The sequence below is a fragment of the Pezoporus flaviventris genome, unplaced genomic scaffold (assembly GCF_033815535.1).
Source record: "Pezoporus flaviventris isolate CSIRO_AGI_PZ_B2104156 unplaced genomic scaffold, CSIRO_AGI_Pfla_v1 ptg000005l, whole genome shotgun sequence".
Classification (NCBI taxonomy): domain Eukaryota; kingdom Metazoa; phylum Chordata; class Aves; order Psittaciformes; family Psittacidae; genus Pezoporus; species Pezoporus flaviventris.
The window spans coordinates 676,133-696,437 of record NW_026892553.1 but is presented as its reverse complement, the minus strand read 5'-3'; the positions used below and the strand labels follow the sequence as shown (position 1 = coordinate 696,437).

The window sequence follows — 20,305 nt, the reverse complement described above, 5'->3', positions numbered from 1 at the left end:
ACCCCCAGCGCTGAGGCTCCTCCGCCCAGAGGGTGCCCCTGCTGTACCCATGTCCCTCTAACCTACCCACAGCAACTACACTGGCACTTCCTGCACTTATTTTTGAAGCATCTCTGGGTGGATGGAGACGAGATCTCGGGAAGAAGCACTTTCCCTGGCAGCGTTCAAGGCCAGCGTTGGACAGGGTTTGAAGCAACCTGCTCTAGTGGAAGGCATCCCTGCCTGTGGCAGGGGTTGGAACTGGGTGAGCTTTAAGCTCCTTCCCTCCCACTCCAGTCTGTGGTTCTGTGGTTCTACAGTACTGGAAGTCCCAGTTCAAACCAAATCCAGCCCAGTGCTGGGCATCCAGGGCTATCATTCCCAGCAGGCACAATCCAGGGCTGGGAAGCAGGGAGAGCCCCGGGTTGGGCAGATGAGGGAGGCATCCACAAAGAGGGACAGGGACAGCAGCACGATGGCGGTCTGGCAAACCAGGGCCACAGGGAGCTGCAGGGAGGTGGAGGTGTAGGCAGAGCGGCTGCGCTCACCCCAGGCCAGGCCCAGCCTCTGGGGCACTTCAGCTTTTACTAAACCAAACAGACCCATCCTTGTACCTCTAAGAGCCCGAGGGGCTGGGGCAAAGGGTTCCCATGGCCATTGGCGCAGGCAGGGCAGAGGGAATCCAGGCACCAAGCTGCGACCTTACCCGTGTGTGACATGGAAGGGTTCTCCAGTGTCACATGGAAATGCTCTGTGCTTCCTCTCCTCTTTTCTCTCCAGCCCAGCCTACATTCACACTGTGCAGCACGAGTGCAGCCCTATGCTATCTGGGCACCCCAGGGACTCTCTGGGGCTGGTGACACCCAGGCCGAGTCCCTGGCAAGGGCACAGCTCCAGCAGAGATGACACCGCAGCAGCCACCACCCCGGGAAGGGTGCCAGCACCCAGAGCAGGAGCCCTGCACTGTTTTGGGGTTAGAATACAGGAGTTACAGGGCACACACCCTCAACCCTGTGGATGCCTGTGCCCCAGTCCCATCAGATGGCACCTGGGTGCCCTGGCTGCAGGCAGAAGGGTGAGTGCAGCAGCTCTGCCCCAGCCCCAGGGGACAGAGAGCAGCCTAGGGACCCCGCATGGCTGAACCCCAAGGGAAGGCTGCAGTGCCAGTGCAGGGTATGGCAGCACCCCTGGGATGAGGAACACCAATTCCTGGGAACAGCAGCCCCTTCAGCTTCCTTGTTCAGGCTGGGAAGCATTCCCCTGACTGGCATGAGCACAGCGCAGATAAGAGGGAGGAGAGGACTGAGGGGATCCCTGTCCCACCATGAGGCTCCAGAACTGGACACACCAAGCACCCTGCAGTCACCCTTTGCAGGGTGCAGTGGGCCAAGAAGCCTGGCTCAGCAGAAGGAAGAGGGCAGGGTGGCTAGGTGAAACCACCTCAGAGCCCTATATTCCAGCTCAAGGGATTCACCAGAGTGTGGCAGACGTTACTTCAGAACCGCTGGTGGACACAAGGAGCGGTGCCCCATGGCTGGGCTCAGCACAGCCAGGCTGGGAGAAAACCCCTTTAGCAGAGATCAAAAAACATTGTTATATATACAAAAAATGGAGGTATGAAAGACAGGAGCCCCAGCACTGAGTTCACCTCTGCTCCTGCTCCCAGCCCAGGGCAGCAGCTCCAGGCCCCCTCAAGAGCACATGCCATGCAGGAGGGCACAGAACAGCCTGCATGCAGCTACAGCCCTGTCCTGCCACGGCGCCGGCCTGGCTGTACCCTCAGCTCCGGCACCAGCTCCAGGGAAGGCCTGGCTGCAGCAGGAACATCCTCAGCAGAGATGGGCTGGATGATGTGGCCGCTGCGGGTGATGACACGGGGTGCTGTCAGCTTCTGGAAGGCACGCTGCGTGTTCCACGTGGCTCCCACGGGCGTTCGAATGCTCTGCTCAAACTGCTGGTGCCTCTCAAAGGGGAAGGGCAGCTCGCTGACCTGGGGGGAGTGGCACAGCAGGGTCACCCCCTGCCAGCACCCCGGAGGCTGCTCCCACCACATGCTGCTGCTGGCTCCCGCTCACACCATCCCTTGCCCCGCTGACCCCTGGTTCCACCCCTTATGCCAGTAGATTCCAAGGGCTGGCACAGCCAAGAGCAGTCCTGGGAATTTCTCTTCCCTCCATCATCCTGCTGGCTTCTGGGCTGCCAAAGCTGGAGGCTCAGTGCCTGGGCAGGGAGCACAGGCAGGAACAGGGGATGTTTTGGGAATGGGTCACAGGAATGCTCCGGAGTGCACACAGAGGCTGCACATCACCCACCTGATGTGCTGCTGCATAGATGTTACGCTTTTCACTCATGATGACGTGGGGCAAGTGCTGGTCCTTCCTGGGAGGCGCTGGTGGCGGCTTGAGCAGGAACCTGCAGGGCATACACATGATCAGCCCTGGGGCCAGGCTGGGGCACATGCATGGCAAGCCCCAGGGGTTCACACTCACCGCTTTATCTTCCTGGTGCTGGGCTTCAGGCCTGAGCCCCCCCACTCGCCCCAGCCGGGCAGCACCAGGTTCACTGGCTGTGGCTTCGCATCCTGCTCCGCCTTGCGCTTCTCCCGGCGGAAGTCAGCGACCACGTCATCCCCGGCAAAGGCCTCGGTGATCACCCCGCGCTGGTCGATGCCTCCCTCCTGTGGAGAGCAGGGTCAGCCCCTGCAGCCAGCCTGGCTGCGGGACAAGGGGCTGGTGTGTCCTGCTCACCTCCTCCTCCAGCAGCACCGGCAGGCTAGGGCACCGAGCCTCCTGCGCCCGCCCCTCCAGCACTGCCTGCAGGCTGATCAGCTGCTTCTGGGATGCTGGCTTCCTGGCAGGCCTGGCCCCAGCTCTGCCCTCCTCTGGCTGCCGCTGTGCTCCCATCTCTGCTCCTGCGGCTGCTGGCTGCTGTGCTCCCGCTCCTGCGACCGCTTGCTGCTGCTCTCTTGCCTCTGCTGCTGCTGCCACCAGCTGCTGTGCTCCTGTCCTTGCTCTTGCAGTCGCTTGCTGCCATGCTCTCGCCTTTGCTCCTGCGACCACCGGCTGCTGCACTCCCATCTCTCCTCCTCCAGCCGCCGGCTCCTCCAGCTCCTCCACTCCCATCTCTCCTCCTCCAGCCACCGGCTCCTCCACACGCTCTTCTGAGGCCAGAGCCTCAACATCCTCCATTGTTCGTGCTCGGCCCAGCTGCTGCAAGAGCAGAACTTCCTCCTGGGCATCAGTGGGCAGCTCAATCCCTGCACTCACCTCTGCCTCTCTGCAGATGAGGGGGATGGGGATGTCCCCCGGAGGTTCAGAAACTGCCTCTGTCACATCAGAATCTGCACATTGAGGCAACAGGTGAGAAACAGTCACCCATGAGGAGGAAAGAGTGAAGCCAGGCAGAAAACAGCCCTGGCACCCCTCTTTCCCTTGCCCAGCCCTGAAGCAGCACACCAGTCCCTCCCTGCCTGGGGCTGCAAGCTCCTCACCTTGTCCTGCAGGGCTCCCTGCCTGCTGCTGCCGCACATGCCGCTTCTGTGCGAAGTCCTGTAGCAGAGCTTCCTCCTCTGACATCTCCTCTTCATCCTCCTCCATCTCCTCCTTGATCTCTGCAGCACCAGGCTCTAATACGTCTCCCTGACCCTCCTGTGTCTCTGGCTCCTTGGCTGGGCTGCTGGGTTTGCCCAACAGCCAGGGATTTGCTCTGCTGGCACCCGTGGGGATGGTGGGAATGGTCACCAATGTGAGGTCCTCCTCAGGCACGTCATCTGGCTTCTCCTCAGGCAGCTCCACACGCACCTTCTGCATCAGCTCCTTGTTCTCGGCCAGCTGCTCCTGCATGGCCTTGCGAGCCTGGGAGGGGGATTGAGAGGTTTCTGAGGCAGGGCAGAAACAACGCACCCGCCCCACCTCAGCTGCCTCCCCCTTCCCTAAACCAGCACTGGAAACGTTGCTGCGGCCTTTCAGTGTATAATGGTGGTTTATAAGGAAGAGAGAGACTTTATACCAAGGTCTATAGGGACAGGACAAGGGGCAACTCTTTAAACTAGAAGAGGCCAGATTTTGGTTAGATACAAAGAAGAAAGTAGAAACAAGTTGCATGATGAGGGTGGTGAGGCACTGGCACAGGGTGCCCAGAGAAGCTGTGGCTGCCCCATCACTGGCAGTGTTCAAGGCCAGGTTGGACAGGGCTCGAAACAACCTGCTCTAGTGGAAGGTGTCTGGCAGGGGGTTGGAACTGGATGATCTTTAAGGTTCCTTCTAAACAAACTCGTCTGTGGTTCTGCGATCTCACCTCTAGGTCATACTTGGCTATAATGGCCCTGGAGCGGGCCCACTTCCCCTTGTTCTGGTGCTTAAGGCTCATTCGCTCCTGGGGGGACAAACGAGAGAAGCATCAGAACAAGCACCCTCATGAGCGGGGATGTCCCACACGGTGGGGGACAAGCACAAAATTAGCACCTGCATCCTGAGCTGCTCCAGCTCCTCCAGCTTTGCCAAGGCAGCCTCCGGGTCTGACTTCTGCAGCAGCTCAAACTCCTTTAAGGCCTTGCGCCTCTTGCTTTTCTTCAGCATGCGATGGTACCTGAGCACAGAGGCAGTGAGGCCTCGGGTGCCAGGGAGGCCCTGGGGACCCCGTGTTTTGGCCATACCCCCGCACCAGGCAGACTCAGCCCTCTCCAAGGGATCTTACTTCTTGCTCTTGATCTTCTTCTCTCGACGAGCCTTGGCTTCGTAGTAGGACTGCACAACCCGAGCCTTCTGCAGCTCTGCCCGCCGCTGCCGGGCCTGCCAGAGAGCAGAGTGAGGGCGGGCACCAAGGAAGAGGCCTCAAGAGCCAGGGCATGGATGGGAGGCACCCACCTCCTCCAAGCTCATTGCCTGCAGCGAGGCTGCCTCCTCTGGCGTCAGGAGCGGATCCGTGATGGGCTGCTTCGTCTTGTGGAGCAGCCCAAAGATCTCGTGCTCCAGGGGAGTTCGGGCCTGTTGGAACAGAGCAGACCCAGCACGATGCTGGTGATGAGAAGAATCACGAGAGGCAATGCTCCTCTAGATGTCCCTGTCCTGGTGCCCCTGAGCAGGTAAATAGGAGGGCCCAGAGAAGTGTGGCCCCTCCTCCTGGGACTGAGGTCACGGCCCTGGCTAGGGTCATAGGCAGCAGCCCCTGGCTTGCTCCGGGGAGGGCAGAATTCCTCGCAGGGAGAGGAGGAGGCTCACAACAGGCAGGCAGCATTGGCCAGGTAGCTCTGGGCATGAAGCACAGAGCAGTTTCCCTGGCCACACAACATCATGTCCTGCCAAAACAGAAAGGGACCTTTGGGCAGGTTGAGGTGAGCTGGCTGGGAGCTCAGCAGCGGCTGCCTCTCACCACAGCATCTGTACAGCTGGGAGAGCTCTCGGGGAAGGCAGTGACTCACCTGCCAGCAGCACAACCCTCTTGGGAATTCATGTTCAAAATCAAAAACATCATTGTTTTGTAATTTTACAAGATTTACAATAAGGAGGTCCAGGGTTTGCCAAACTGGACCCCGTCTACCTCAGCACATGAGGCCAAGGGCTACAAGCAGGCACATGGCTCACCACAGGGACCAAAAACCTGCACACTCAGCAAGCGTGACTCAAGCTGAAAGGCTAAGAAGAAAGGTACAGAGCACGCTCAAAACCTTTTGTCTGTGCCTTAGCCAGCCCCTCCCAGAGGCTCGGCTGTGCATGAGGAAGGTGGAGTACTTCCATGTGAATCTTCCCCAGCTCAGCCCGTGCCTGCCCAGAGCCTCAGCGACAGGCTGGGCCTTCCCCATGCCTGCCTCACTCCTCCTCACACAACCAGGAGCTGTATGACACAAGGCAGCACCCACCTTCCATGCTGAAGTTGCCTGCTCCAGGGGCACAACTGCAGCAATGTCCTGCTTGAGCGGGAACACCAGCTGCTCGGCGCGCCGGTTCTGCAGCACAATCTGCTGCCACTTGCCCACATCTTTGGAAGTTGTGAGGTAGGCAGCTTCCCTCACGACCTGCAGGTGGGTGGGAAGGGAAGCAGGTGAGCAAAGGAGGCCTGAGGCAAAGAACAAGAGCCTGTTGGCATCAGAGAGTAGCAGAAGGCACTCAAAGGCCCACTCACCCGCTTGGCCTCCTCCTTGCTGAGCGGCAGCTCCACCGCTGCCTTCTGCTTCACTCGGGTCAGCTCATTCTTCACGCTGCTCAGGGCGGATTTGGGGCGGATGGGCTGCAGGAGCTCCGACAGAACCAGCTTCTCCCCAGCCCCTGCATGAGGTCCCACATGTCAGCTCAGGTACAGCGCTGCTGACCCGAGAGGCTGCAGCTGCATTCAGCCAGAAAGCCCCAGGGTGGCTGCAGCCAACCTCAGCCCCCACGGGTCTCACCTTTGGTACTGACATTAAACTCGGACACCTGCACACTGGCCTCCGTGCGCTCTGCCAGCCTCCGCCTGTGACACGGGAGAACAAATCAACCAAAGGCACATCCCCCCGAGTGCTTCTCCCTCCCACAGGAGCTGAGCTGCTACTCCAGAGCTTCCCTGCTCAGCCCCGCAGGGGCCACAGCGAGGAAACGCGGCTACTGCCAGAGCCCCAGGGCCAAGCTACAGCAGCGCCCCGGACCCCATCACTCACCGTTTCCGTCCGGACAGGGAGCTGACCGCCTCCAGGAGCTGCCGGTGCCGCCGCTCGCCGTCCTCCCGCCGCTGCCACGAGGCAGACACAGTTACAGATCCCGGCCCAGCTCACCCCAGAGACCCAGCAGGCGTTGCCGGGAGCGGCGCCCGCTCCCTGGTGCCCCGCCATATCCCGGCCGAGCCCCGAGCCCCAGCCTGCGCCCTTCCGGCCGGGCCGGGCCGGACCGGGCCGGGCCACCCTCTGCCGCAGCGGGGATACCCATCCCCGAGGCCTCGCCTCACCCGGGCCTCTCCTTCCCTTCCCCTCACCTCATCCTCATCTTCGTTCTCGCTCGCGGCCGCCTCCACCCCCAGCCACTCCTCCGACATCGCACCGTACCGCACAGCACCGCACGCCACGCCAGCCGTAAAGCACCGCGCCGCGTAGTACCACTCCCCGCACGACCTGCCGGAAAGCGCACCGCTTCCGCCCGGCCTGCCGCAACCCGCCACGCTTCCGCCCGCCGGATAGGCTCTGACGTCACGGTTGCCGTGGCAGCGGGGCCGAGGGTGGGGGGGACGGGCCGGCTCCGCGGCTCTCGGGGTGCGGGTCGGACCCGGGCTCCGCACGGAGACGGGCTGCTCCTGTCCTCATGGCAACGGCCGCAGGAGGACCATGCCCCCATTCGGCGCTCCGCTCCCTGCCCTCACCGGCAAACCCCCAGGCAGCACAGCGGAAAAACGGGACCGCGGCAGCGACATGCGGAGGGGACGGGCCACGACACGACACGACACGACACGACACGACACGACACGACACGACACGACATGACACGACATGACACGACATGACACGCCCGCCCCGCCTGTACCGCCCCGCCGCACCCGCTGCCGCAGGCCCCGCCCCCGGCCACGTGCCGAGCCCCGCCCCCGGTCCCGCCTCCCCTTGTCCGCACCGGGGCGGGGCGGAGGGACGAGACTGCAGAGTGACGTGTGGTACAGCCAATGGGAGTGAAGGGGCGGGACGGATGGAGCTGACAGACCAATGGGCGGTGCGGCCCCGCCCCCGCAGAGGCGCGAGGCGTGGCGGCCCCTCCCGCCGCGCTGAGGGAGCGAACGGCCCGGCCCGGCCCGGCCCGCGCGGCGCTGCCAGCCCCGGCACAGGGTGAGCGGCGGCGGGGCCCTCTCTTCCCCTCCCTCCCTCCCTCCCTCCCTTCCTTCCTTCCTTCCACAAGCCCGGACTCCGGGGCCGCCGCGGGGTGGGCGCCACTTGCCCAGCCCAGCCCAGCCCAGCCCAGCCCAGCCCAGCCCAGCCCCGTCCCCTCCCCTCCCGGTGGGGCCGGTGCGGGGCCGCTCCGCCGCTCCCCCTTACCGGGCGCTTCTCTCGGGGCCGAGGCCTTCCGCGGCCGCGCCCTGCCCGCTCCCTTCCCGGTGGGTTTCCATGGCGACGCACCTCCCGGGGCTCGGGGGTTTCCATAGCGACGGCCGCCGCCCCCCGCCGCGGAGCCCCGCTGCCGCCCCGGTGCTGAGGCGCTTTCCTCTCCCCACAGCGCCCAGCGCAGCCCCGCGGGGCCCCCGATGATGCCGGGGGCGCGGGCGGCGGAGCAGCAGCGCCCGGACCCGGAGTTGTGGCGGCCGCCGCCGCCCTAGTGACGGCCCCGCCATGTCGGTGATGGTGGCGAGGAAGAAGGTGGTTCGGAAATGGGAGAAGCTGCCGGGCAGGAACACCTTCTGCTGCGACGGCCGCATCATGATGGCCCGGCAGAAGGGCATCTTCTACCTGACGCTCTTTCTCATTCTCGGCACCTGCGCCCTCTTCTTCGCCTTTGAGTGAGTTCCCCGCAGCCGCCCGGTGGCTCCCCGGGTCAGGAGGGGGTCGGTGGCCGCCGGTGGCCTCGGGAGCGGGGGGTGGGGGTAGAGCGAAGGCGGCACGGAGCCCGGCGCGGTGCGGCTCTCCCTGGCGGGATCTGCCTCTCACAACGACCTGGAGGTCTGGGGACGCTGGGCCCTGGCAGAGCTCGCCCTGCAAAACGACACTGGCCCTTCACCGACTTGCTTGTGCTTCCCTGTGCTTTGGGACTTGTCATCCCGTGTCCGGAGCACTGCCAATGGGGATGGGGATTGGGGTGCGTGCTCCTTGCCTGGGGTGCAAGGGCACTGCTGCTGCAGCACCAGAGGCCAGCATGAGCTGGTGGTGGGGCAGAGCCTGCTCCCGTGCACCCTGGGCCTGTGTACAGCCCTGCTAAGCCCAGTGAGGGAAGTGACCTGGCTGGAGAGCTAACCAAAAATGGATGTGCTTGGTGGCACTGGTCCCTAGCACAGATCCAGCTCACCCTTCAGCTGTCTGTATTGTGTTGTGGTGCTGCACGACAGCAGACCCTCCGTGAGCCAAAGCCCTAGAGGGGATTCGGCCACCCTCTTCAATCAGCACAGCAGCCTAAAGACCTGCAGCAAGTTGTGTGTCCTGCCAAAGAGTAGGGACTGGCGCCATAGCCCTGTGAGCCCAGCTGGGAGTGACCCAGCCTCAGACTAATCCTGCCAAAACAGCAAGCAGAAAGGGAAGAAAAGCTCACTCACATTTGCCTGAGCTCGGGGGGGGGGGGGGGGGAGGCAGGCAGCAGGACTGCTCTGTTTGCCTGGGTTGAGGGTGAGCTTGGATCAGCCACACAACTGTGAAATGTTCCTTTCTCTGTCTCCATCAGCATGTGTATGTTGTTCTTAGGGAGGCAAAGGTCTTGATTGGTGTTGGGTAACACAAAAGCCAGTTAAGCCAGGACAAGCAAGCGGAAGAAACTGCTTCCACTGATTAAGTCCTGGATATTGCTCCACATACCTAAAGCTCTGGGCCCAGGCACTGGCCTCCTGGGCATCTTCCCCAGAGCAGGGATCTTGTCCCAGCTCCCTCTGGCCTGGCATTGCTCTCCCTCACTCCTCTCCTTAGTGGATATTGCCACCATCCTTGGAAAGAGCTTTCTGTAACAGTCTGCTGAGGTTTGCTGTGTCCCAGTGGCAGCAATGCAGCAGCAAACACCATGCCCAGGTCAGCTACAGAGCTGATTTCTCTGCTTGGTGGTCGTGGAGTAATGGAGGCAGGTGCTGCACAACTGTAACACGAGGTGTTGTGGTTCTCAAGCACAGGAAGCTCAAATTATCCCTGACTCAGTCTGAAGCCAAAGGTATGAAATGACACTGCTGCTTGTTTTGTTGTTTGTTTTTTCCCCATCTCAAAAATGGGGCTTAAACTTGCTGCCTTCAGGGAGGGCTAGTAGTATCACTGCTCCAGAAACACGTGTCTCTGCTCCAGAAACACTTACCATGAGGGATAATTGCTCTTGCTCCCTGTGGAGCCTGTCCTGAGCAGAAGAGAGAAGCCACAGCCCACTCTCTGCTGCCTTTACAGTCCCAGGCTGTGCTGGCAGAGCCAGCGGTGCTGTGGGTGCTGCAGGTACGTGACTGGGAATTCCTTGGGAAGCCTCTTCCCGTGCTGCTCGAGGCCCATGGAGGGGTCACTCATGTCCTTGCTCACAGTGAGACCTCCGGAATATGCCTCTGTGTCGAGCCAGGGGGACGGTCTCTGTGGGGTCACCAGCCTGGGGGCAGTTTTGCTGGGAGCAGAATTCCCTCTGAACTGTGGTTAAATTGGCTTAGGGGCTTTCAGTTAGGAAAAGTTTGGGAAATGCCAAAATATCTATTTGATTCTCTCATAGCTCAACACTTTAATGGTTTCTGTCTGAAAGAGGCGTGTTTGTTTTGAAACTGTTTGGGATTTCTGAATTTGGGATAGGAATGAAACATAACATTGCCAGCCAGAAACCCTGCTCTGTTTCACAGACCCAGCTGAGGTGATGAGCAGCTGCCCTTCTGCGTGCATCGGAGTGCTTGGCCTTGACCTTCTGTCTGTGTTGTCCATTCATTTCAGCTTCTGGCAGGTTCTTTGGTGTTTGCATGGAATTTCATGCTTTTCTCCTTAAAGTCTGTGCTGCAGAGGAGCAATCGGAGCTGTTGGGCTCTGTGGAGAGCAGCAGACTTGCTGGTGTCCTGTGTGCTCACTGCAGGGAGCCTGTGCTGTGGGCTCCCGTTTCATTCAGCTGAATCATTTGCGCAGTCACACCTTGTCTGAACAGGGCCGGGGATGCCTGAAGCCAGCAAGTGCCTCTGGCTGAGAGCAGAGCCCTCCAGGCTGCTCTGGTGTGCGGTGCAGTGTGTGGTGACAGGTGCAGAGTGCGGTGCCTGGTGCAGGAGAGCCGGTGGTGGCCAGCACCACACGTCACGAGATAAGCAGAGCCCGCGGCAGCCACTCTGAGCCGTGCTCATGGTGTTTGTATTTTGAGTCCCCTGCACATCTGTTCCTCTGCCGTGTCTCCAGTCAAGTGGTCTGAAGCCACCTCAGCCCCGTGGTCAGAGTTTGTGTGTTTTTATCCCCTAGACTCCAGAGCTGTGGGCTGGAATGGGGAAAGTTTCCAGCCGGGAGCAAAAAGACCCAGAGGGCTGCCTGCACTATCAGTGTTGTACCTGGAGCTCCAGCTCCTCCCTCCCTCCCTCCCAGATAAACCAGAGGGCTGTGGAGCTGTGCTGGCTCCCGGGAAGGGCTCTGCAGCGACTGGAGTCCTCTGCCCAAGGGCACCTCTCGCCAGCACCTTGGCAGAAAGCAGCTCCTCCTGCTCCAGGGCTGAGGCTGGTCCCTGCAGTGTCCGAGCCCTGTATTTCGTTGGGTCTGCTCCATATCCGTAACGTGTCACATAAAACTCGTTTAATATCCTCTTGGCACTCTTTCAGACTCTTAATGGGCACGTCAGCCTTTGCAACAGGGCGTGTAGTTGTCTAACTCTGCTTGTGGTATTGGAGCACGAGGAGAAGCCCAGGTAAAGCGCTCGTGAAGCCCCTTTGGGAGCTGGCATGATGGGATGTGCAGCCTCTCTGGCTGCTGGGATCTCCTCTCTGCAGTTTGCCAGCATGGCTGGAAGGGCCCTTCCGAAGTTCTTGCTCAGCGCGGCGGCGGCTGCAGAACAACGGCGTTTCTTTTGTCTCCAGCTCGGCAGCAGGACGCTGCTGCTGGTAAACGCTCCGGTGTTGGCAGCACCGGGCTCCCGCAGGGAGGGGAAGGGGCTCTTCACTCTCCAGTAACAGCCTCTGTATCATGTTACTGTTTTCTACTTTCTTAGCTACGTAGAGATTAGAATTTCTTTGGTTTCTGACAAGTTGAAATAACCTGTGCTGACCCTTTGTGACTTAATTCTTGGGTTTCTCCCTCCAAACCCCAAAGACCCCAGATTTTACACTGATAAAGATGCTTTCAAAATGGCTTTTACCTCTGGTTAGGTCAATGTCAAGCACTGTCAAAGCTTTCACCTAAGTCACTCTGTGCTTTTTGGCAGTTGTAGCCTCTTGGTAGAGGTGAACCTCAGAGTTCAGCTTGCCTTGCTCCTGAAGGCATGGTTCTGCTTGAGGTGTGTTTAGAATGGCATGCCCTGTTTCTCATACATGGGCTCCTTTCCAGGAGACAACTTACCTCTCCCTGTGGTGTGCACGTCCTCCGGAGCACCACCTCTCATTGCCGATGTGATCTTGGGGTGTTCCCTCACCTGCAGCCAGAAAAAGAGCAGTGGCATTAGCAGAACTTTTCCATCTCCTGCCTCAAGGTGGTTGCTGCGTTGGTGGCACGTACTCCCGGTGGAACTGCCTTTGAAGAGGGTCTGAGGTGAGGGTTTTCTGTGTTGCTGTTCCAGCCAAGAGTGTTGCTGTAGCCAACTCCGGTCCTGCCCGGGGCAGGTCCCTGGGCTCCAGCATTGCAGTGCAGCACTTCCCTGGCTTTTGGAGCAATGGTTTCCAGGCTTACTGCAAATACATCAGCTCCTGGAAATCATCCCAGGCCTGGGAGGTGCAGATGACTGCGAGTGCTCTGGTGAGGGTCAAACGTTTGCTACAGATACTCCTGTACTTCACTGGTGTTCGGGGTGAGTGCACAGTGTGGTGGTTCAGGAAGTCCAACAGGTGATTGCAAGTGAGATGTGGATGAATTATACAGGAGAGCTTGTGCTGAGCCCTGGGGGGACCTGGCCTGAAATGTGCTGTCCTGCGGCCATGGCTGATGTCCATGTCCACCGGGGCTGCTGTGTTTGTTTCCCCTTCCTCTAGAGCTTTGCTTGATGGGCCAGTTACAACAGAGCTTCCCGAGTGATGGCAAAGAGCTCAGTCACACAGTCCTTGCACTCGTGGCACCCCTCAGCTGCTGCTGCTGCTCCACCCTCTCATTCTAATGCTCTCTGTTTAAGCCTTTCTCACCCCCAGGCCCCCGTGATGGGCAGTGTGATAGTGCTGTTATTGTCTGCTCGGAGATGACAGAATGCTCAGGAGCACAGACACTGCACTGGGAGTAGAACAGCAGCAAGAGCCTTACATGCAACAGTATGCCTGTGTTGGCCCTCAGCTTTCCCAAACAAGGGATCTCTAACATGGCTGTCAGCACTGGGAATGAATTGGTGAGTGTAATCATGCTGTAGACGAGACGCAGGGTGACGATCTCCCAGCACCAGTGAGTGCCAAGTGACAACCTCACGTGGTGGCCTTACCTGTTGCTCAGCTGTTCAGGACAGCGCTTGGCTTTCTCTGCCATGGCAGACAGACCACGCATGTCCCCTGAACAGCACCTTCCTAAAAGCAAGGCTCTGATGGCACAGGGAAGGATGGGAGGCTGGGGCTCAAGGTGCAGTGTCGGTGCGGTGAGTGTTTGCCTCACTCTCACCTCCAGGCTGTGTTCCTGTGCAGAGGATGCAGCAGTGCTGCCAGCCCTACTAGCCAGGGAAGCAGGAGGGCCCTGCTCAGCTCTGCGGTGCCATGGCACTGCTGAGTGATGGGCTGAGCATCCAGCACAGCGCCTGGACTTTTGCTTGATGCTGGAGGGAGGATGGCAACAGGACAAGAGTGGGTTCCTTGAGCAACCATCTCATGCTCTTCAGTGAGTGGCAGCTGAAGGAGCTGGCATCATTACCTCCTGTGTGAGTTTCGGGGTATCTTTTCCCTATCACATTCCTGCTCTCCTGGCTGGCTGGTGCTTCCCGAGCCACAGCAGGGAGCACAGTTGTGCGCTCATGTCATCTGAATGCTTCCCACTGCCACCTCACTCTCTGCTATGTGGTAACATCAATCCTGAGGCCGCTGTTGCTGCTCCTCAGGGGCAGCAGGACCTGCTGCATTCCCGAAGGGCAGGTTTCCAGTCAATGGGAGTGACTCACATCCCACACTGCTGCTCACACCCAGGCTGAGTGGGGTTGCTGCAGGGGCTGATCCCATTTATCGCGAGTGCCTCTGTGTAGCACGTGCTGCAGGTAATAAATCTCCTTGCTGACAGTTCACTCAGGGAACTTAAAAGGTGTCGGTGTGCAGCCAGGGCTGGGAGCTCTGGTGCAGCTCTCACAGCTCATAGATCCAGGTTTTAAGACCGTAACACGTTGTTCATTTTGTGACGACAGCGACAAAAGCTTTCGCGTCAGCTGGACAATGGTCAGGCTGCAGCCCTTCGGGGCAGAGCCTGTCCAGAGGAATAATCCCAGATTCCTTCCCCAGATGGGATCCAGGGTTTCTGTGTAATCGCTGCCTGACTTGCAGCTCTTCTTAGACTTTGCTCTTGCAGAGGGAAAGCAAAGTAATCTCAGGCTGCCTCAGGACGCTGAGCTCAGGCCTCCTGTTGCCCACGCACCTGAAGGCAGGACTGTGCACAGGGACAGCTCTGAGGATTGTGTTGCTGCCAGTAGCTACAGAGGTTGTGGTGCCTGAAGTTAACCCTGCTGGTTTAGGGGCCAGGCCCCGCATGTGGCTGTGGCCAGAGCATCCTGTGGCTCTAGTGCACAGCCCCCTCTGCCCCTCCTCATGCTGGGGGATGGTTCCTACAGCCAGGGAATGGTAAACGAGAGCCTGGTTGGCTCCCTGCAGCGTGTGGTGGGCTTCCAAAGGAACCAGGGGAGCTGGAAAACGTGTTGTGTTTGGAGCAGCTGCGGGTGGGAAGGCTACGCAGAACTCAGCAGTTAACGCTGTGGATGTTGTGGATTGCCTTGCTCAGGATGACAGACCCGCTGCGGGGGGATAATCCCCGGCCTTTCACCACAGGAGTCTTACTCCTGCTTTCTTGGAGACCAGGAACCTGGGTTGGATCCACCCCTGTGGTGCCAGGGCTTACTAGAAAGCCTAGGTGCTGAGCTCCATGAGGAGCTTGGGAAAGCACAGTGCAGGGAGAGGGGAGGTTGTGCTCTGTGCTGAGGTTTGGGCGGGCTTTTCATAGGAAAGCTCTGTAGGAACTTCACCCCCACATAAATGGGGTTTTCTGAAGGAACACGGGCAAAAACGTGTTTCCTTTCATCCCTGTAAACCATGGCTTCAGCACGGCCTATGCTACAGTGCCCAGGACATGTGCCTGTAGTGTGCAGAAGGGACAGGGGCCACAGGGAGACAGGTCTCCTGCTCCGTTTGCACTGCCAATCAGTGGGATTAGCACTGGGAACTCCTCACAGGACTTCTCTGTGCTGGTAAACCCTTAGGCTGTGTGTCCTCTCCTGAGCTGGGGCTGCCCTGGGGCGGGAGCCTGCCTACTTTATGTGGAGCTCTGCCTCAGGGAAGTCAGAGGAAGGCAGACCTCATGTTGCAGGGGAATGTTGCACTTTCAGGGAAATCCGTTCCTGGGAAGCACAGGACACAGTTAATCCCCAGCAAGTAATCTCTGTGGTACTGGAGTCCGTGCCCGTGTAGGGGACAGCCAGAGATTCCTACTATTCCAGTGTGCTTCCATGCCTTTTGCTTTCTCCAGCGGTGGGCTCTCAAACCAGGCCTTGGGTGCTTCTCCTAGGGGAAGGAAGGGTCCATCCCTCAGCTAGTGTCCTCCAGGCAAGATCCCTCTTGCTGGCCGGTTGTGTTCCTGCCATCATCCATGATTGAGCAAACTGGGAGCTGGGAACAAACCAAAATGCTGGGAAGAATTCTGGGCCTGGCTGACTAAGGGCACAGTGGCACTTAGATTGTGGCTGGCTGTTGGAGCCATTCCAGGGACGGGTCCCTGTGGTGGTGGGACCAGAAGGAAGTGCTGGGCAGCTTCCCCTTGGTAACATCACGTGGGAAGGTCTGGGCTCAAACTCGGTGCCAGCCCCAGGCCCGGCTCAGGCAGAGCTGGTCATGGTGCGGCTCCTGCCGCCGCGTGTCCCCGCAGGTGCCGGTACCTGGCAGTGCAGCTGTCCCCGGCCATCCCCGTGTTTGCAGCCGTTCTCTTCCTGTTCGCCATGGCCACGCTCCTGCGAACCAGCTTCAGCGACCCTGGCGTGATCCCCAGGGCTCTGCCAGACGAGGCAGCCTTCATCGAGATGGAGATCGGTGAGTGCGGCTGGGGCAGCCTCCGGGCCCCTGCTCTCTGCAGAGCCCTTCTTCCCGGCCGGCAGCCCGGAAGCGCGGGGTGTGCCTGTGGCTGGGTCTGCTTGGCTGAGGCTCAGAAGGATGGTGCAATGTACCCACTTCCCTCTCCGGGGATATCTTCACTGCTGTTTTCTCTCCTACACATGAGCTCAGTTTGCTTGGGAAGGGGCGCAGGAGCTCAGTGTGGGCCCCTTGATCCTTTAGGTAGAGAGGAGGTTGGGTGGATGTGGGCAACACCCTTCCAGCCCCCCTAAATATGCCTGTGAAGGCTTTGGCATCACTTTTCCTGCCTCCAGGCTGCCACTTTGGCTCTGGACTGTGTGAGCAGAGCAGCAGCCACTGGCTCCGGACCCAGCAGGCTCCAGCAGGAGGCAAGCTGTTGTCCTTGGCCTGTTGTGTCATGGCAGCAGGTCTGATCTCTACTGCATCCTCTCTCAGAGGCCACCAACGGGACGGTGCCACAGGGCCAGCGCCCACCCCCGCGCATCAAGAACTTCCAGATCAACAACCAGATTGTGAAGCTGAAGTACTGCTATACGTGTAAGATCTTCCGTCCGCCCCGGGCCTCGCACTGCAGCATCTGCGACAACTGTGTGGGTGAGTAGAGGCCTGAGAGGGGACAGGGACAGCCTGCAGAGGAGACAGGTGAACGTCTGCACCCACCTCTGCTCCTGCTGAGCAGGTCCAGGGTGGTGGAGTGTGAGCAGAGCGAGACAGGCTGCCTCATCTGCGGCACAAGGAGCTTCAGAGCCTGAAGCCAGATGGTTCATCTTTGCCGGTACTGCTTTGGCAATACCTGGTCTAATGTAAGCCAGATTTGCGCAGAAGTTTGCAGGTGCAGTCCATTGCTGAGTTTCTCTGGCCTTGCTGGCCTGGAGGGTTCTAGCAGAGCTCTGTCTTGTGTGAAGGCAGCTCCTCGCATCAGCATGGAGATTCCACCGTCACATGGGGTGCCCTTGGGCTTTGTTCCTCTAGCTGCAGGGCGGATGCTCTCTCAGCCCTTTGCTACCATGATTGGCTGGTGTTCAGCATCCCTTCTTGAGGAAGAAATCCCTTGTTGCATCCCTTTCCTCCTCTGCAGGTTCCCAGCCCTGTGAGAGTTTATGCAGTTCCTTCAACCCGTTTCCAGTTATTCTTGAAGAAGTGGCTTACGGGTTAGACAAGAACTTCTGAACCCCCAGGCCTTCACCTAACCTGTGTGCTGCTTTAGTAAAAGCTGTTACACCTCAGGTCTCTGGGAGAGAAGACATACATAGGGCCAGGCTCTTAAACTCAACCATAATATGCAAAACCACTCATTAGTAAACGGTTTTGCCCTTTCTTAGCTTCCCCGGCTGGAAGGAGGCCATAATACAGGCCCTGAGTTAGCAGAGGGCTGCACTCTACGCCCAGGGAGCCCTGTTAGCCTCGGATGTATTTAAGTTTGGGACAGTGTGGCTGGGGGCAGTGTGGCTGGGGTCAGGCAGGGCCCTGCTGATCCCATCTTGGCTTTCACAGAGCGCTTCGACCATCACTGCCCCTGGGTGGGCAACTGCGTGGGGAAGAGGAACTACCGCTACTTCTACCTCTTCATCCTCTCGCTCTCACTCCTCACCATCTACATCTTCACCTTTAACATAGTCTACGTAGCACTGAGTAAGTCTGGCTGCGGGGAGGTGGGTGGCTCAGGGAGGGGGGATGTGGGGGGGGGGTGGGAATCCTGAAGTGGTGGAGTAGGAAAGGGAGCTGGACTCGGTGCGGTGTTCCTGAGAAAACATCTCTCTGTCTTTGTGTTGCCAGAATCTCTGAAGATTGGGTTTCTGAACACGTTGAAGGAAACCCCAGGGACATATCCTTCCAGAGCATGGAGGGTTGGTTCCCCCAGAGCTGGGGTTAGTGGGACCTGTGTTATGGAGGGCCTGGGGCCTCAATGCTCAGGCTTCTCTAAGGAGTCTTTCAGGGCGTTTTTCCCCATGAGTACAAGGTGAGGAGCAATTTTGTGGCTCTTGGGAGGAGGGTAAAACAGAAAACCATATCTAGGAGAAGAAAAGGAGAGTTAGGGTAGTGTGCATCGGGGGTAGTGACACAGCTGGCCTGGGGCTGGGACTGTTCCCAGGCTGTTCCCAGTCCTTAACTGTCCTCACTGTACTGGAGGTGCTCATCTGTTTCTTCACCCTGTGGTCGGTGGTGGGGTTAACTGGATTCCACACCTTCCTGGTGGCACTGAATCAGACAACCAATGAAGATGTAAGTAGAGTCTATCTGTTCCTCTGAGCCATCTCTGTCTCTCGTCACTTCCTCAGCATGTCATGCCTGTGCCCACTTTGCTGATGAGCCCCACAACCTGAGGCCAGGCTCCATGGCTGGGGGCTGGTGCTGGTGGAGCAAACCCGAGCTTGTGCCCTGACTGTTGCAGATCAAGGGGTCCTGGACTGGGAAGAACCGTGTGCAGAATCCCTACAGCCATGGTAACATAGTGAAGAACTGCTGTGAGGTGCTCTGTGGGCCCCTGCCCCCCAGGTAAGCTCTCAAAGGGCAGCCCTGCCATTTTTATCCCCAGAGCCCAGCGCGGGACTGTGAGGAGCTCTCTTTGCTTGGGTACAAGGCCTGGCTCTTCTGCCAGTACAATGTGTGTTGTGAGCTTCTGGAGATCTGCTGGGACATGGCTGGATGCTCTGGGGAGGAAGGTCTTGTGTTACCTTCCTTGCATATTTTCCATGATTCAAGCTTGTGATGTGCTTCCAACCACCATGTGCTCGGGAAGCCCGTGGAGGAGTGGCTGCCCTTCGCTGGGGCAGCATGTGAAGCGGAGGCTCTTTCCAGGTCACTCATTTTGGTAGTCCCACACTCAGAGCTGGGCTGCTCTCCAGGGCCTTGGTTTTCATGGGAGGAACATAGCCCAAGCCTAGTCTGTGCACAGCCTGTTTTGGAGAGGGTCCCTTCCCTTGGTGTTTGTCTTCCACCCGCACTTTTCCTGCAGGAGAAGTCTGCTCCAGGGCAGGCATGGGTCTGACGGGGTGGTTGTGTCCTTGCAGCGTCCTGGACAGACGGGGCATCTTGCAGCAGGAGGAGAGCACAGCACAGGTGGAGTCATGCCCACGGGGGCCCAGCGCTGCTCCGGGCACCGAGGAACAGACGGAGGGGAGCAGGGTGCCGCAGGAGGATGGGAGTCTTCCTCACGCCAGTGCTGGGAGCGAGGCCTCTGTGCGCAGGGTGAGTGTGTCGCTGCTGCTGCTGTGGGCCAGAAGGGAGAAGCTGATGGTATGACTCGGCAGGAGCAAAGCAACACTTGGGGCATTGTGGGGAGGCTGCCCACGAAAAGCTGTTGTGCTCTGTGCGGGAAAGCAGCTGCTCTTGATTTACTCAAAGGAAATCACTGGCTGTGGTTTTGGAGACGTCAGTCCTGCAGTGAGAGCATCCGGGAGCTGGCACCTATGGAGGCTGGGAGGCATTGAGCAGGGCTGGGAGGCAGCAGCCATCTTGTTTTGGCACTGAGTGGAAGCTGAAGTGCTGTCCCTGGGAAGGGCGCTGACAGGTCTGGGATCTCCATCCTTGGAGAAAGCCATGGCCCCACAGGCTGTGGCCCCGAGCAGCCTGCTCTTTGACATTAGCCCTGCTTTAAGGGTAGGGCTGGACAGGAGACCTCCAGAGTGCCCTTTCCACTCTGTTCCATGAACACAATGGGAAATGACTGAGCCTACTCCTGCTTGGGTATGAGTTGCTGTTTCTCTGGTAGAAGCAGCCTGGACCACTTCTGATAGAGCGTTCTAGTGCCCCAGAACTCCATGAAGCTGCTGTTTTGCCTGTTTGGTGACCCCCGGTTTCTCCTTTCCCCAAGCAAAGCTGAGACCTCTGCCTGGTGGAGCAGAGGCAGTGGGGCTGTGTCTGTATGCTCAGACAGATGCTCTGCATGGGGGTGTGTTCATGCAAGTCACTGCTGTCTTCTCTCTGCAGGTCCCTGCACCACCCCTGAGCCATGCCGAGATGCCAGAGGAGAAGCAGCTAACTTCTGGGGAGCTCCCAGTCCCACCCCCGGACGCTGGGCAAGCAGAGCACTAGCATCTGCTTGAAGGGGAGAACTTTCTTGTTTTGTCTAATCAAAGCTGGAGGTGATGGAGGAGAGGAGGAGATGGGCTGGATGCCAGGCAAACAATTCCTCATGGCTGCTTTGCTGTAGTCTTTATTCGTGGCTCTGGCCTCACGCGGTGGCAAAGGATCCAAAGTGGGAGTCTCAGTCCCCACGGGGCCAGGCAGCTGCAGGCCGGGGCAGGACCTCTTGCTCTGCAGGTTGTCCTGAGGCTAAGTACTGGCTGTCCCTCCACCTGACGAGACGGCTCATGGT

At 59.1% G+C, this 20,305-nt stretch overlaps 3 protein-coding genes across 4 annotated transcripts in view; 2 read left to right on the top strand and 1 right to left on the bottom strand.

Annotated features, from left to right (window-relative positions):
• Positions 1-1,709: 1,709 nt before the first annotated feature.
• Positions 1,710-6,982, bottom strand: UTP14A (UTP14A small subunit processome component). Its single transcript, XM_061445541.1, has 14 exons — positions 6,922-6,982; positions 6,611-6,681; positions 6,362-6,426; positions 6,100-6,242; positions 5,837-5,992; positions 4,845-4,964; positions 4,675-4,769; positions 4,443-4,566; positions 4,276-4,353; positions 3,470-3,833; positions 2,727-3,319; positions 2,469-2,656; positions 2,292-2,391; positions 1,710-1,969 (listed from the first exon to the last, which is right to left on the bottom strand). Exons 1-14 carry the CDS (start codon positions 6,979-6,981, stop codon positions 1,718-1,720), a joined length of 2,409 nt encoding a protein of 802 aa, XP_061301525.1. The 5' UTR covers position 6,982; the 3' UTR covers positions 1,710-1,717.
• Positions 6,983-7,648: 666 nt separating this feature from the next.
• ZDHHC9 (zinc finger DHHC-type palmitoyltransferase 9) lies at positions 7,649-20,130 on the top strand. 2 transcript variants are annotated; one of them, XM_061445623.1, is made up of 10 exons: positions 7,649-7,756; positions 8,142-8,421; positions 15,785-15,945; positions 16,423-16,581; positions 17,482-17,619; positions 17,764-17,817; positions 18,113-18,210; positions 18,380-18,483; positions 18,999-19,176; positions 19,918-20,130. In XM_061445623.1, the coding sequence occupies exons 2-10, from the start codon at positions 8,255-8,257 to the stop codon at positions 20,020-20,022; spliced, it is 1,164 nt and encodes a 387-aa protein (XP_061301607.1). In that variant the 5' UTR covers positions 7,649-7,756; positions 8,142-8,254; the 3' UTR covers positions 20,023-20,130. The 2 variants fall into 2 exon arrangements, with proteins under 2 accessions (XP_061301607.1, XP_061301606.1); XM_061445622.1 differs by having other exon boundaries at positions 7,653-7,756; positions 17,764-17,812; positions 18,108-18,210.
• Positions 15,767-20,305, top strand: part of TSC22D3 (TSC22 domain family member 3) — a 233,990-nt gene continuing 229,451 nt past the window's right edge. The window contains exon 1 of the mRNA XM_061445628.1: positions 15,767-15,774. The gene's annotated coding sequence lies outside the window, so the exon portion shown is untranslated. The remainder of the gene's footprint in view (positions 15,775-20,305) is intronic.